The sequence below is a fragment of the Ursus americanus genome, chromosome 5 (assembly GCF_024610735.1).
Source record: "Ursus americanus isolate L20-20 chromosome 5, mUrsAme1.1.p, whole genome shotgun sequence".
Lineage (NCBI taxonomy): Eukaryota > Metazoa > Chordata > Mammalia > Carnivora > Ursidae > Ursus > Ursus americanus.
The window spans coordinates 56,981,910-56,996,453 of NC_142131.1; the positions used below are offsets into that span (position 1 = coordinate 56,981,910).

Consider the following 14,544-nt stretch of genomic DNA (forward strand, 5'->3'; position numbering starts at 1 on the left):
CGTACACAGAGCTGTACGCAGGTGCCCGGCACGGCGTAGTAATTACTGACAGTTACTACTAGAGATCAAGATGCTAACTGCAGACTCTTACATGACAACGCAGATGCTCTGCTCAACGAAAAGGATATTAGCAACCACATCCCTGATCTGGCAGACCAGGAAAGGGTCACAGGTGCCCGGACACCAGGCCCTGTCCCTACTCTTACCTTCCCGAAATGGCTGTGTTTGCATCTGCAGCCGAATCTTGATGAGGTCCACGGGCGCCCCCAGCCCGACAGAGACCACGCCGGCCACCATGCTGGCCAGGAGAAGGTCAGACAGGGTGCGGGACCGGCTGGCCTCGGACTCCCTGCCGTGGTGCTGGCTGAGGAACCTCTGCGTGTTACTGAAGACCCCAAACACCACTGAGTTGTAGACAGCGATGCTCACAAGGGGAAAGGACATGCCCTTGAAGAAGCCGAACACCTGTGGGAAAACCAGGGGGAAGGAGCATGAGCGCCCAGGGCTGTCTGCAGGCCAGGCACCAGGCTCCCTGCACAGCCCTGAGCACAGACCTGCCCTCTTGGAGCCTGCAGGCTGGTGAGGTGACACCATGGGAAAAATAAATCATTATGTCAGCAAGAAGAATAAAAAAAGGATGCTGATGTGATGGGAGGGACCAGGTGGGTGAGGAGTTGCCCTCTATTCCTGGGCAGGGCATATTCTGGCCTGGGGGAGGAACCCACTTCTGTAGGCAGTTTCATTTCCTGAGTCGGGGTGTCCTGGGCCTGGAACCCATATCTGCCGCCAGAGTGGCAGTGTTCCTGGGCTGGAAAGATATGAGGCTGCATGGAGCCCTCGTGGGTAGTGGGTTTGCCGAGGACCCCACATACCCTCCTCATTTGCCACTCAAACAAAAGTGTTCTCTAAGGCACTTGCCATGTGCCAGGCCATGGGGACAACTCTGAGAACGAAATACTTGCTGCCCTCATTGAGCCGGCACTCTGGGCGCAGGAGAGGGGAGGGGGGACAGATAAACTGACAGGTGACCAAATTCAATGTGTTAAGTGTGTGGCGAGGGTCTAAGGGGAGGGGAGCTCCCAGAAGGTCAGCCCCAAGAGGCTTCTTCTGCACATAAGCAGAGACCACAGCAGAGGGTGCTGGAGGCTGAGAGGAGAGGGTCCTTTCCACACTGCACACTTGGGGAATATCGCAAACACTCCTCTGAAATCTGGAATATTCCACAGGCCCTTGGAAGGAGTCAGGGCAGCACTCACTTTCAGCCCCGTGCCAAAAATGAAAAAGTACCAGGAAGCTGTTGTACCAACTCCAGGACGCACACAAACCTGCTAATCCTGACCTGGGTGTGTGCACCCTATTTGCCGGGGACAGGACACGTCACAAACACACATGCACCCACGTTCACACACACGTGCATGCATATACACATGCACACACACACACCCCACCTCAGGTTCTTCTTCCTAAACAAGCTCCCTCAGATAAAGTGGGGACATCACTTAGCCCTGAGGTGCCGTGTCTCCAAGAAACACCTGCAGTCCCCACAAAATGCCCCGGGGTTGGGACTGTGGCTGGCAGGCACTGTGGAGAGTGTGTGCCTAAAAGGGGAGTTAATGGCCACATCTCAGGGAACTGGGGAATCACACATCACCCCGAACAGCTTGAACCAAGTTTGCAGTCCATTGTAAAGCAGCCCAGCAAGAGAGTTCGAGCAACACCCTGACATAAAACATGCCTCTGAGGAAAAAGTCACAGTGCAGGCAGGAGGCTCCTGAGCCACGGGGCACTTGCCAGGATGCAGGCTGTGGACGGGGTCAACACTAGGGCCACACTTGCAGGCACTCAAGGGAAAGCCCAGGGCTGCTATCGACCATTTCTTTAAATTGTCAAGTCATTTCATTGTCAATTAGAAAATGTATTTTAAGTTCCCCAAAGCAGGGCCTTAGAAAGTCTTCTGAAAACATGGTGATTCTTAAGAAGGGCAACTGACACATCTTCCACAAAATATTATTCAGGTTTGCCTCTTTGAAAAGGAAAACCTTGGGTCCCTTGGTTTCCAGCAACCTGAGGGACAAGCCAGCTCTGGGCATCTGGAATCCCAAGCCCGGGCTCCTGGCACCCCCGGACGAACGGAAGCCTGCGAGTCCATGGTTTACCGGCCTCTCCTTTGGCTGTGAAAACTGACAGGTCACCCTGTTTCTGCAGGAATTTTCCACTCTGTGATTCTAAATTGCTCAGAATCTCTCCAGAGAGGTTCCACAAGACCAGTTTTCCCCCAATAACAGCGCACAAGATGGCAGGGTTAAGTTAGGTGACACACAGTACTTGAGGTGTGATGTGAGCCGAGGACGGAGGAGGCAAAACTGAGCCAAATATGATGGGAAATGAACAGGGCTCCGGCCCGACGGGCGGGTGTCAGGGCTATGGCCACGGTGCTTGGGCCCCAGGTGGGCTGCAAGCTATCTGCCGGAGGCCCTGAGGCGGACGGCCCCAGCCCCCATCCCAGAGGCACTTACGCTCTCCCTCCTGTACACTGTGCGGATGCAGCTCAGGGTGTTGCCATAACCGACGCCGGCCTGCAGGCGAGTCTGCGGAGAGACGCAAGGAGGTGAGGGCCCAGGCCGAGACGATTCACAGCCCCACTGCCCACAGACGCGAGGCTTGTGGCACCGAGGCCCAGAAAGGGGAGGGCCCTGCCCAAAGGGACCCAGCCAGTAGGGAGGGCTGGGTCTCTGTCCCCGCCAGGCTGGTGCTCTGTCCTCTGCCCACACTGCCTCCTTCAATGTCCCATTCGTGCCTTGCTGAGTGCGGCAGAAGTCCTCTTGGTCTGAGAGAAGAACAAAAGTCCATTTGTGGTTCAAAAACGATGCTTGTTGGGAGACATGTGATCCCTGCCTCTCGAGTACAAACACTACTCCGGGGCTCTGCCCTGTCTGCTACCCATCACTCTGAGTGACCTGCCCTTCGTGGCTCCACAACCCCTCCATCTCTCAGCTGGATGATGGGCTGGTTTCCCCACTGGCCTCCTGCTTCCCTCTCAGTCCTTGGCCTGCGTCTACGCAACAGCCACACTGATCTTTCCTGATGACAGTAAATCGCATCACTGCTACTGACAGCTCACTGGTGGCTTCCTAAGAGACTCAGAGAAAACCCCACACTCTCCACCAGCGTCAAAGAGGCCTGCATATGGGGCGCCTGGGTGGCACAGCGGTTAAGCGTCTGCCTTCGGCTCAGGGCGTGATCCCGGCGTTATAGGATCGAGCCCCACATCAGGCTCCTCTGCTATGAGCCTGCTTCTTCCTCTCCCACTCTCCCTGCTTGTGTTCCCTCTCTCGCTGGCTGTCTCTATCTCTGTCAAATAAATAAATAAAATCTTAAAAAAAAAAAGAGGCCTGCATAGGCACCAAGCCTGCCTCTCACCCCTGCGTGTCCTCTCCTCCATGCCCCTGCCCCCTGTGCCCACCACGTGGCACATCCCCCAGTCCTTGACCTCACTTACCCCCTCCCCCTCCCTGCTGATCTCTCCACCCGGCTCATCCTCCCCCCAGAAGGCTCTTCCTTCAGCTCTTGCTTATCTCTCAGGTCTGAGTTTAAATGTGGCAATGGTGTCATCTCTGTCTGTTTACTTTGGGTTTATGTGGGCTCCCTCCCTATGGCAGGGCTGTCTCCTATTTCCCTCTTGTCCCCATGCTGAGCACATGTCCCCTTTGCACCGGCTAACTGGGGGGCTAGAGGGGAAGACATGGGGTCCTCTGCTGGAGGCTGGTTTTGGTGACCAGGGGCATCAGTAGATAGCCACAGAGCATCTGACGAAGCTCACAAAAGTGCCAGGGCACCTCCCTGAGCCTGGTAAGAAGGATCTCTGAGAACCACAGGAGAAATGACCGGATCCTGCCCCCCCCGCCCCCGCCCAAGAACCCAGGGTCCGGTGAGGACTAAGACCTAAGGCACAGACTAACAAGTCACACTAACAGCCTAAGCTCAGTGTGGAGACGAGTAGCAAAGACCCTGGCAGAACACACATCATAAAAGTGATGGTCTCAGCGGCGCCTGGGTGGCTCAGTCGTTAAGCGTTTGCCTTCAGCTCAGGGCGTGATCCCAGCGTTCTGGGATCGAGCCCCACATCAGGCTCCTCTGCTGGGAGCCTGCTTCTTCCTCTCCCACTCCCCCTGCTCGTGTTCCCTCTCTCACTGGCTGTCTCTCTCTCTCTCTCTGTCAAATAAATAAATAAAATCTTTTTTTAAAAAAAAGTGATGTCTCAGAGGTGAAAATCATGGGCGATATTTTTCTACACCGAATGGCGTTTCATTTCCGACTTTCCTATGACAGACAGGGGTTACTTTCATTATTTTCAACTTACATCATTTAAAAATAATTTTAAGTACACCACTAATATGAGAATAAATTTGCTGAATAAAAAAAAATTCAACATTCTCCCTGCCCAGTCCACCCCCTGAACTAATCGCCATGGTTAACAGCGTAGCTGAGAACATGACAGGTTAGAGACCCAGATGGCCACGGGAAATCTGCAGCCCTCTCTCAGCCACGATAGGTAAATGGTATTGTATGTTTTATAAGTGTTATGTTCATAATCAAAGAAATGTAGTGGTTGACTTATTCAACCAGCATGATTGAACGCCTGGTTTCCAACAGCCACTCTTCCACACTCAGGAAATTCAGCGGTAGAGGAAACCAACTTCCCAGCCTCATGGAACTTAGAACTAAGTAGGGATGAAAAAAAAAAAAAGTCAATAAAAGGTAATTCCCAAGCAAATATCTATGTCTGATGATGACAAGTACCATGGGGAAAAACAGACTCGGGGGGCAGAAAGTGTGAGCTGGTTGAGGGAAAACACAGTACTTAACTGTTTGGAGGTAAAGACAAGGGGGAAGGCGCAGTGAGAGGAGAAGTGGGCTTTGATGGTTGAGCAGACCATCAGAGCTCTACCTAGGGGTGGGGTACCCCAACCAGGACAAGAACGTAGGCGAGGTGACGTGGGCACAGGCCTCCTTCTCTTCCCCCATTTAAGGCTGATATGGGGGTGAATGCTCTCTCTGCTGGCCCCAGTGCTGACAGGGCTGCCTCTGGGACTGAGGCCACAGGCTGAGTCTCCAAGAAGGATCAAGATCCACAGAAAAACTCAAGTGCCCAAATCATTCAAGCAAACTGTGCATGAGGAAACTCAACCCTGGAGTCAATCCCAAATCACAGAAGAGCCTCAAAACCATGGAGCAATGGTCTCCCAGCCGTGCTGAGCACTTGAGGAGGCTGCCACAGGGGCCAGCAGCACAGCGCACACCTCCAGTGCCTCTGTTAGAACAGGGGCTGGAATTCAGTGTGTGACAATTGCATTCCTGAGGAAATACTGGGTCTCTTACAGAATTTATCTCACGGAATCCCACAAATGCCATGCGACCTGGATACTGTCCCCATTTTACAGAGGGAGAAAGCTGACCTCCTGTATTAGTGTCCTAGTGCTGCTGTAACAAGTTACAACAATTTAGCAGCTTATCACAACGCATGTTTATTCTCTGACAGTTCACCAGCTGGTCTAAAAGCAGCCGAGCTCTGATTGGGAAACCCGGTCACACTGCATCAGACATACATCTGAAATGCACCAGCTGGGCAGGCAGTCAGGTGAGAATCGGGATCCCAGCTTCATGGCCACCAAGCAGCGAGGGGCTGGCTCTCTCACCACTGACGAGGCAACCATGGGCAGGGAAGGAGCCTCTGATGTAGGGTAACAGCCCAGGTCCTTTTAGCTCTGCTCTTTCCAAGGCAAGCCCTGGGACATCAGACAAGTCACAGGTCACTCGCAACATACAAGCATGTGTTCATCAGGATAGGAACGGCTCACTCACGACTCTGCTCAGTGCCACAGGGGTGATCTTCACGACAGCCCTGCCAGGAAGTGCTTTGGCCATTTTTCAGATGAGGAGAGCAAGGCTCAGGGAGGCGAAGTGCTGCACCTTGGTCACAGTAGAGCAGGTGGTTAGGCTGAGACTGTACTCCAGATTATTCCCACTCTAAAGCTCTTGCCTGGACCTTTCTCAGGCAGGGACTCCAGAGAAAATGTCAGCCAGAAGAAAGGAAGGAAGGAGCACGTTCTCGGGAGTAACGAAGGCCCTGAGTCACATCCCTAGGCTGGGCCCAGGCCAGCCTTGTGAGCTGGCATCACCATGCTGGTACCCTGAGCGAGGAAGTTCTCAGGCTGGGCAGCGACTGGATTTGACTATCAGGAAGGGTTCCCTCAGAAGCTCAAGGGGCTGAGTGGACAGAAGGAGGAGTGCTCCAGCCTTTCCAGGTGGCCAGCTTACCCATGTGGGGAAGGGGCCCTTCCAACAAGCTCCACCAGTCCCTGGCCAAGCTGGGGGTAAGGGAAGGATGCTCTACCAGGGAGACACAGAGGTTGCCTGTGCTGGGAATGTAGCCGGGAGGCCCCTGGGGGCAGGGACTGGATTTGCTTTGTTTACTACTGATGCCTTGCTATCCCCATACTGCCTGCACACAGAAAGTGTCCAGTATGCATTTGAAGTATGAGCAAAAGGCAGGGCCCATATGGGGGACACAAAGAGCCAGGAAAGATCTTTAACTATTTAAGACAAATAGGCTGATACCCCATCAAGAAGAAGGCAGGCTTGGGCTCTGACATAGGAGAAGCCCACTGTCCTACAGGGAAGAAGACGGGGGGAAAAGTGATTGTAGCAGCCACTTGGGAAGAGCCTGAGAAGTTCCTCTTAGTGCACGATCCAGGCAAAGCTTTAAATATGAATGTGCAAGTCAGGGGTGAGAAGGCACTATTTGCGACTGTGCTCCCAGGGGATGGCTCTCTAGCCCTGCTCACCACTGGGGACGGGGCAGGAATGGGGGTGGAGTCAAAGAATGTCCCTTTGTAGGGTGCCTCACTCCCTCCCTTCTCGATACTTTCACTCCTGGTATGACCTCATGCAAGCCCTTCCCTTTCTGGGCAAGTTTCTCCATCTGTGGAACAAGGGGCATGGATGGTCCCCACGCCAGATGGCCCTGTTGAGTCCTCATATGTCCTGTGCTTCCTAGAGTTATAATGGCTTCCTATTCCCAGCCCAAGTCCGCAGTCTAAACTGATAGTGAAGGCCTCCCAGGATCGAGTGCTGACCCACCTTTCCTGGATTCTGATCTATAGAAACCTGATGCATCAGTCAAACTGGCCATGCTGGCTTTTCCCCAAGCGTGACCCCCACACAGTGTCCCCACCTCGATGCCTTAGCTCTTGCTGCTGAGCCTGGAACATCTTTTCTCATCACCTGAAACCCAACCTTAAATTCTGGCCACCTCATGATTGAAGCCTTTCCTGGTTCCTTAGTTGCATGGAGACTGGCCGGGGATACTTACCATTGCCTTGGCCCCCTCCCCCACAGCCCACGAGAACCTGGAGGCAGAAATGTGGCATTCACAAAAACAAGATCCCTGCCAAGTAATGAGAGGACAGCGAGGATTCCAAACCAGTCCTCCTGGCACCCTGGCACCCCACGCCCCCAGGGTTGGCGCAGAGACTCTGCCCTGGGCTGGAGACTGTCTTGGAATCAGAAACAGCAGACACATTCCTGGAGGCAGACTCACTCCAGGCCGCTTTCCAAGAGGTAGTGGCAAACATGGCTGCAGTACCTTGACCGTGTCTAGAGGGTGGCCGACGATGACGCTGGCTGCCCCTGTTGATCAAAGAAGAAGACCTGGTCACTGAGCCCCTGGGCTCCTCACGTGCACAGGCTGGCTCTTGGGATAAGAAAAATGGCTCAGGCACTCACATTCACTCACTCAGTCAATGCCCAGTTACCAGTGGGCCCCCCCACCCGTCCATGCAATGTGCTAGGTACTAGCCCAGGCACTGAGGAAGGCAAAGAAAATGAAGTAAAACCTGGGCTCTGCCTCTAGAAACAAGCACCCCCAAAAAAGGACAGTGAAGGTGCTGGGACAACTGGGTATCTGCATGCCTAAGAATGAAGTTAGACCCCTACCTCATACCATACACAAAAATGAACTCAAAATAGACCAAAGACCTTAATGGAAACACTGACACTATAAAAATCATTTACCAAAACACAGGGGAAAATTTCACGATCTTAGAATGGCAATAGATCCTTCTATACGTTACCAAAAGCACAAGTCACAAAAGAAAAAAGAAACTGTGTGTCATACAAATTAAAAACTTGTGCAGCAGAGGACACTATCAAGAAGGTGAAGACAACCTATGGAATTGGGAGATATATCTGCAAATCATATATCTGATAAGGGTCCAGTATCCAGAATTTATAATAAATACTTAAAAAAAAGTATTTTTTTAAAGTAGGCTCCACCGCCCAACACTAGGTTTGAACTCACAACCCTGAGATCAAGAGCCACACATTCCACCAACTGAGCACCCAGGTGGCCCCCCCCCGATTTTTTTTTTTTTAATGAGAAAAGGAGGTGAAGAGACATTTCTCCAAAGAAAATATACACATGGCTAATGTGTACATGAAAAGATACCTAACACCATTAGTCATTAGGGAAATGCAAATCAACATCACAGGGAGATTCCCCTTCACACCCACTAGGATGGCTATAACTGTTTGTGTTTTTAAAGGCAAACAGTAAATGTTGGTGAGGATATGGAGAGATTGGAACTCTTGTACATTGCTGGCGGGAATGTAAAATGTGGCAGCCACTATGGCAACGGTTTGTCATTTCTTCAGGAAGTGAAACAAAGAATCACCATATGACCCAGCAATTCCATTCCTAGATAGAGACCTACAAGAACCGACCACAGGCACTGGAACAAGTACATGAACACGAAAGTCCACGGCAGCACTATTCGCCATGGCCAAAAGGTGGCAACAGCCCAAACATCTGTCAGTGCGTGAGTGCGTAAATACGGTGTGGTAAATCCCTGCCATGAACGTCGTTGGACGTTAACGGGAAAGAAGTGCCGACGCCCACTGCGGCGTGGGTGAAGGTTGAGAACCGCACGCCAGGTGCAAGAGGCTGGACACAGAAGGTCCCACAGTGTCTGATTCCAGCTACTCGAATTATCCAGAACGGGCAAATCCACAGAGACAGAAAGCTGGTTAGGGGTTGTCAGGGCTTGGGGGGAGGGGAAATGGGGGTGACTGCTTGATGGATCCAGGGACTTCTTTGGACATGAGGAAAATTTGGAACTGGACAGAGCCGACAGATACACAACACTGTGAGCACACTAAATACCACTGAAATGGATGCTTGGAAATAGTTATTTCTAGGTTATGTGATTTTTGCCTCAAAAAAAAAGGGAGGGAGGGTGTGAGGAGAAAACCCAGAACCTTTTCGGTTACCTACAGGTTACTTCACTTTTTCTAGATGTCATTTTTAGCAGGCGAGGTGGGAGTCATGCTAGCACCTACCTCACGGGTCCATTGTGAGAATGAAATGAGCTAATGAAGGTCAAGTACAGCAGAGTCCTGGCTCTAGCTGTCACTATCCAGTTTTAGTTTTGTCTTTTTTTTTTTTTTAATTTGTTTGTTTTTTACAAAGACCTCTCTGACATGGTGATGGATACTCTGGATTTTTCTTCTCACAGAAAAATGACCCTCCACACACAGAGTCCCAAGGCCCGAACAAATTCCCTGCCATGCTGATGAGGAATGAAGTGTCTCTGCTAGCAGGGGTAATTTAACCAGGTAGGGCAGTCCTGGAATATGAGATGGTAGAGGCCCAGAGGAACCAGCTAACCCCAGAACAGACATGTGCTCCGTCTATAACCTCCAGACCCCTCTCAGCCCCTCCTTCCCACAGAAGTGGGTGGAGGCAGAAAGGTGAGAAAGAGAGAAGCTGGAGTATTGACTCTCCAGGAGCTCCTCCCAGCAGGGGAAGAAAGGACTTCTGGTCCCCGGACTCTAGTTGCTTCACTATGGGCATCCCTTAGCCCAGGCAAGCAGCCTCGAAGCCCATCTTGGATGTGTATCTCCTCGGCCATTCATCAGCCCAAGCATCTGAAATCAGGGAATGCAAAGATCAGAAACGGGACAATCAGGTCAGTGGTTTACAGACCAGTAAAACTTCAAAGAAAATGTAAAGGATGTCATGGTGGAATTTTATTATGCAAGTTCATTAAGAAAGAAAACAGCTAGAGATGAGTACAGGGGTTACGAGGGCCCTGGTACCAGGCTGTCTAGGTTGGAATTCCAAGCTAGAAGCATGACCTTGAGCAAGTCACTGAATGTCTCTGTGTACCCATTTCCTCATCTGTAACATGAGGATGTAATAATTATAACTACCTCACTGGGGCTACAAAGAAATATACATCAATAGACATGAGACCATATGATTCAATTTATATAAAATGTCAAGAAAAGGCTAATTTATAGAGCCAGAAAGGAGATTCATGGTTGCCCGGAGGGAGACGGAAGGGATGGAATTTTTTTTTTAAAGATTTTATTTATCTATTTGACAGAGATAGAGACAGCCAGCGAGAGAGGGAACACAAGCAGGGGGAGTGGGAGAGGAAGAAGCAGGCTCATAGCGGAGGAGCCTGATGTGGGGCTTGATCCCATAACGCCGGGATCACGCCCTGAGCCGAAGGCAGACGCTTAACCGCTGTGCCACCCAGGCACCCCAGGGAAGGGATGGAATTTAACTGTGAGTGGGCATGAAGGATCTTACCGGGGAAGAAAATGTGCTAGAATGAATTTATGGTAATGACTGCACCACTGGTAAGGTTGCTAAAAATCACCGAATTGTATACTTGAAATGGATGTGTCTTATGATGTGTAAAATAACCTCAGTGGGGTTGTTTTAAAAATACCTGTGGCACTTCAACAGCACCTGCTACAGACTCAGTATCCAGTAATGACACTCATCCTCACTTCACGGAAGCAAGAAAACTCCCAAACCGAAAGACAACAACAAAATATTAACATCAACAAAGTAAGGATGATAGATCACAGAATAAAGGACAATCCACTACTCACTGACTTGGGGAGGGCCCTGGAGTCATCAGAGACCTGCAGCTACTCGGACAGCATTACCCTCAAACCGAGCCAGGGACAGCCCTACTGAAGTTGGTCTGGCTACGTAAGGGGAAGCCTTAAGTAGGGAAGGCTCTCCCCCAGAATTGCTGGAGGTTGTCCAAAGAGGGGCCTGCCCCCCCACCAAGGTAAAGGTAGGAGAGGAAGATCTAGAAAACCTATAGAAAAGAACTGTTTATGGTGAAAAGGACCACCTCTGCTCATGACAGCAAGAAGCAGGGGCCCTGCAGTCACCTGCTGGGGGACAGAGGTGGGAGCGGCCACCAGAAAGGGATCCTGGCATGCTATCTGGTCTGTTGCTCTTTTTATTTGTTTCATTTTCATTTTCCTATAAATCTCCTGGTCTTCATTCACAGAACATTTGGTGGGGCCCAAACACACTAATTATAGCCTCTGTCTCAGCACCTCTGGTTTTTGGTTTTGTTTTTGCTTTTGACTTTGGGCAGGGGTTGCATTTGCCAACATCCCTTTCCTGATGATTCTCTTAGATGGGGCCAAAAGAAAGATACTATTTTACAACAAGCGCTAGTGCTTCTCAAACCCTCCCCAGACCCTGTCAGTAGCTGACAAAAGTAGAGAAATAAACCTACTATAAAGAGAAGACCAGAGAAGCAAGGACTTGGATGCAACTCTTGCCCAAGCAAACCCATCCTAGGCCCAGCAGAGGGTGGCTCCAGCCGCGGCTCCAAGGGAGGAGCGGCTCCAAGGGTGCCCGGAGGAGAAACCCGACAGTAGATAAAGGCTGAAAACAGGACGGGTTCCTCCTATCCGGCAATGGGCACCTGCAGCCAGCACTGGGCTCCCAGCTCTACGCGTCCCGCACCCTCCAACCGGGGCGCCCCCTACGGCCGGCCCGCTGGCGAAGTCGGGCTCCCCATCCCGCGCCCGGGCCAACCGCCACCCTCACCCACAGGTTCTTGCAGCCGCGTCCCCAAACTCAGGCGCACACCCGGTTTCCGGAGGGTGTGTGCGCGCCTGGCCGCTCTATTGGCTGTGGGCTTCAACAGCCGGTTTAATAGTTACCGGGGCCGGTTCGCCGGGTGGTCACTGTGAGGCAAAGCCGCAGCTCAGGCGGAACCCGGGACGCTGGCGGGGTTGCAGGCGAGGGACCGCGAGGCCAGCGGCCGCGGGCGGCGGGGCGCTCCGGCAGCAGGCGGCGAGCACCCCGAGCGCGCGGTGGAGGCGCACCGGCGCGGGGCTCCCGGACTGACCACAGCGCGGTCTGTAAACTTGCCCGGTCGCTCTTTTTCTCCCTGGCCCGGGCGTCTCTCGCAAGCACACTCACCTCCCGGGGGGGCTCCCTCCCAGCCAGGGTTGGGCTCACCTCCGATCCAGCCTGCCGCGAAGTCTTCCAGCTGGAAGCTGCCCATGGCCGGAGCCGCGGAGGCTCGCGCTGCCGGAGCCGGGTCGGTGCCCAGTCAGAGTCGGCGGCGCGTAGCCCGCGACCCGCGGGTCGGGGGAGGAAGTGGGAGACTCGAGCGCGCCTCACGTCCTCCCGCGAGCCCCGCGTCCCAGCCGCACCGCAGGCGAGCCTCCGCGCGCACCTCGCCCAGCGCCCGAGGCAGCCGCTAGCACGCCCCCAGCGGACCTTAAAGGCGCCGCGCCGCTCGGGGACACTGGCCCGGCGGCGCGTTCGCTCAGCCCGCCCCGCTGCCATCGCCCACGCCGGGCCGCCTCACACCCTCCACGCCCCTAGGCGAAGGCGCCAGCCCTGCCTGTTCACACTTCCTCCGGGATTCTGCAAGTGATGGCAGTTTTGCCATATGCATGACAAGAGGTAGAAAGGGAGGCTTTAACCCAAGTCGGGAAGAACCTGGTGACAAACACCAAGAGCCGTCTGTGATAGGATCATTTAAAACAGCTGAAGGCGCAGCTCACAGCTTAGCCCCAAGTCCTTCGTTTTCCAAGGAGCTGATGGAAAGCTAGAAGCCAGTTTCACTATAGAAGACACAAGACACACAAGTTTGCAGTTCCTTTCTGGAGGTTAGGGACTCTTTCTTGGCACACCCTCCACACCTCTCTGGCAAGCCCCAGGCTGCAGAACCCTATCTACTCTAGAATAACTGAAAGAGCATGTGGAAAGCACCTAGCCCAGAGGGAAGCTCCAAGTCAGCTCCAAATAAATACTCGCTCTCTGGATGTCTTCAGGCCAGAGTCCGCTGAGGGCTCTGTGCGCGATCCCCCTTCCTCCTCCCAGCATCTGTGAGCAGCAGGCATTAGTACCACCCCCATTGCCGGGCAGCTTTATGTGTCAGCTTGGAGGCGCAACAGTCGCGCTGATTCCATCAAACACTAACCTGGGTGTTGCTCTGAAGGTATTTCTATAGATATGGTTAACATCCAAAACCAGGTGACTTTCAGTATGGGAGCTTGTCCTTGATAATCTGAGTGGGTCCCACCCAATCCGTTGAAAGGCCCTTAAGAGCAAAAAGGAAAGGCATCTGCCTGGAAAAGGATGCACTCTTGATCTCGGGTCTTGAGTTTCAGCCCCTGTCGGGCATAGAGAATACTGAAAAAAAAAAAAAATTAGGGGCACCTGGGGGGCTCAGTCGCTTAAGCGGCTGCCTTTGGCTCAAGTAATGATCCCAGGGTCCTGGGATCAAGTCCTGCATGGGGCTCCCTGCTCAATGGAGAGTCTGCCTCTCCCTCTCCTTCTGCTGCTCCCCCTTGCTTGTACTCTCTCGCTTGTATGTTCCCTCTCTCTAAAAATAAATAAATAAATGAATAAATAAATAAATAAATAAATATTAAAATAAAAAAAATTAAAAAGAGCAAAATGGAAGTTTCCCTGAGGAAAAAATAAATTTTGCCTGTGGAATGCAGTGTCAGCTCCTGAGCATCTCCAGCCTTCCAGCCTGTGCTCCAGATTTCAGACTGGCCTGGCTAAATCCCACACTTAGGTAACATATACATGTCCCCTACTGATTGTCCGGTGGAACCCTGTGTTCACCTGACACAACTCTGACAGCACTGATTCCAATCAGCTGTGGGCTTTCTCTTCCATCTCCCAGCCCCGGGAGCTGACGCTTGCTGCCATCCCAGCCATGTCCCACTCAGCACCTGGGCAGTCAGGGTTGTGTCTAATTTTTAGGTACAGCTCTCCAGGGGCCCAGCTCCCCTTAGGCCCAGGCTCACCACATTCTTTCCACCCTGGGCCACCCAGGAATGTTGAGGGGTAGTCCTTTGTCCCCCAAATAGCCTCTCTGTTAGTAGGATCTGCACCCGGCCAGGACCCAGCTGGAGGTCCACGCTCACTGGGGCACGTGGCCTGGTGGTGTGGAGGTGCTCTTGGTGCAATGGGAGTTCCCTGGCCTCCTTCCAAGAAGGAAGGTGATTTGATGCTAATTTCCAGCAGAAAACTAGCCTTGGCACTCCAAATGGTGAGGGTATGGTCTAGAAGAAGGGGTCTCTCCTGGGCCTGCCCATCTCCCACTGACACATCTGTGTCACCTCATCCAGGCCGTCGTGCAGCAGCCACACAGGCCTCCTTCTTCCAAGGCAAGACAAAGTCTGACCACTGAGGCT

The 14,544-nt window shown here is 52.6% G+C and overlaps 1 protein-coding gene across 10 annotated transcripts in view; it reads right to left on the reverse strand.

Moving 5' to 3' along the window:
- Positions 1–14,544, reverse strand: part of SLC25A48 (solute carrier family 25 member 48) — a 211,959-nt gene that overhangs the window by 28,241 nt on the left and 169,174 nt on the right. For 2 of the 10 annotated variants that reach the window (XR_015724563.1, XR_006779067.2), the window contains exons 1-4: positions 12,344–12,607; positions 7,601–7,689; positions 2,517–2,588; positions 207–465 (exon numbers count right to left, since the gene is read on the reverse strand). Coding sequence is in view for 7 of the 10 variants with exons in the window: in XM_045794646.2 (XP_045650602.2) it covers positions 207–465; positions 2,517–2,588; positions 7,601–7,689; positions 12,344–12,389 (466 nt within the window). In the remaining 3 variants the exon portion in view is untranslated. Of the gene's footprint in view, positions 1–206; positions 466–2,516; positions 2,589–7,600; positions 7,690–12,343; positions 12,609–14,544 lie in introns of those variants that run through there. The other 8 variants (XR_006779066.2, XM_045794646.2, XM_045794645.2 and 5 more) reach the window with 8 other exon arrangements.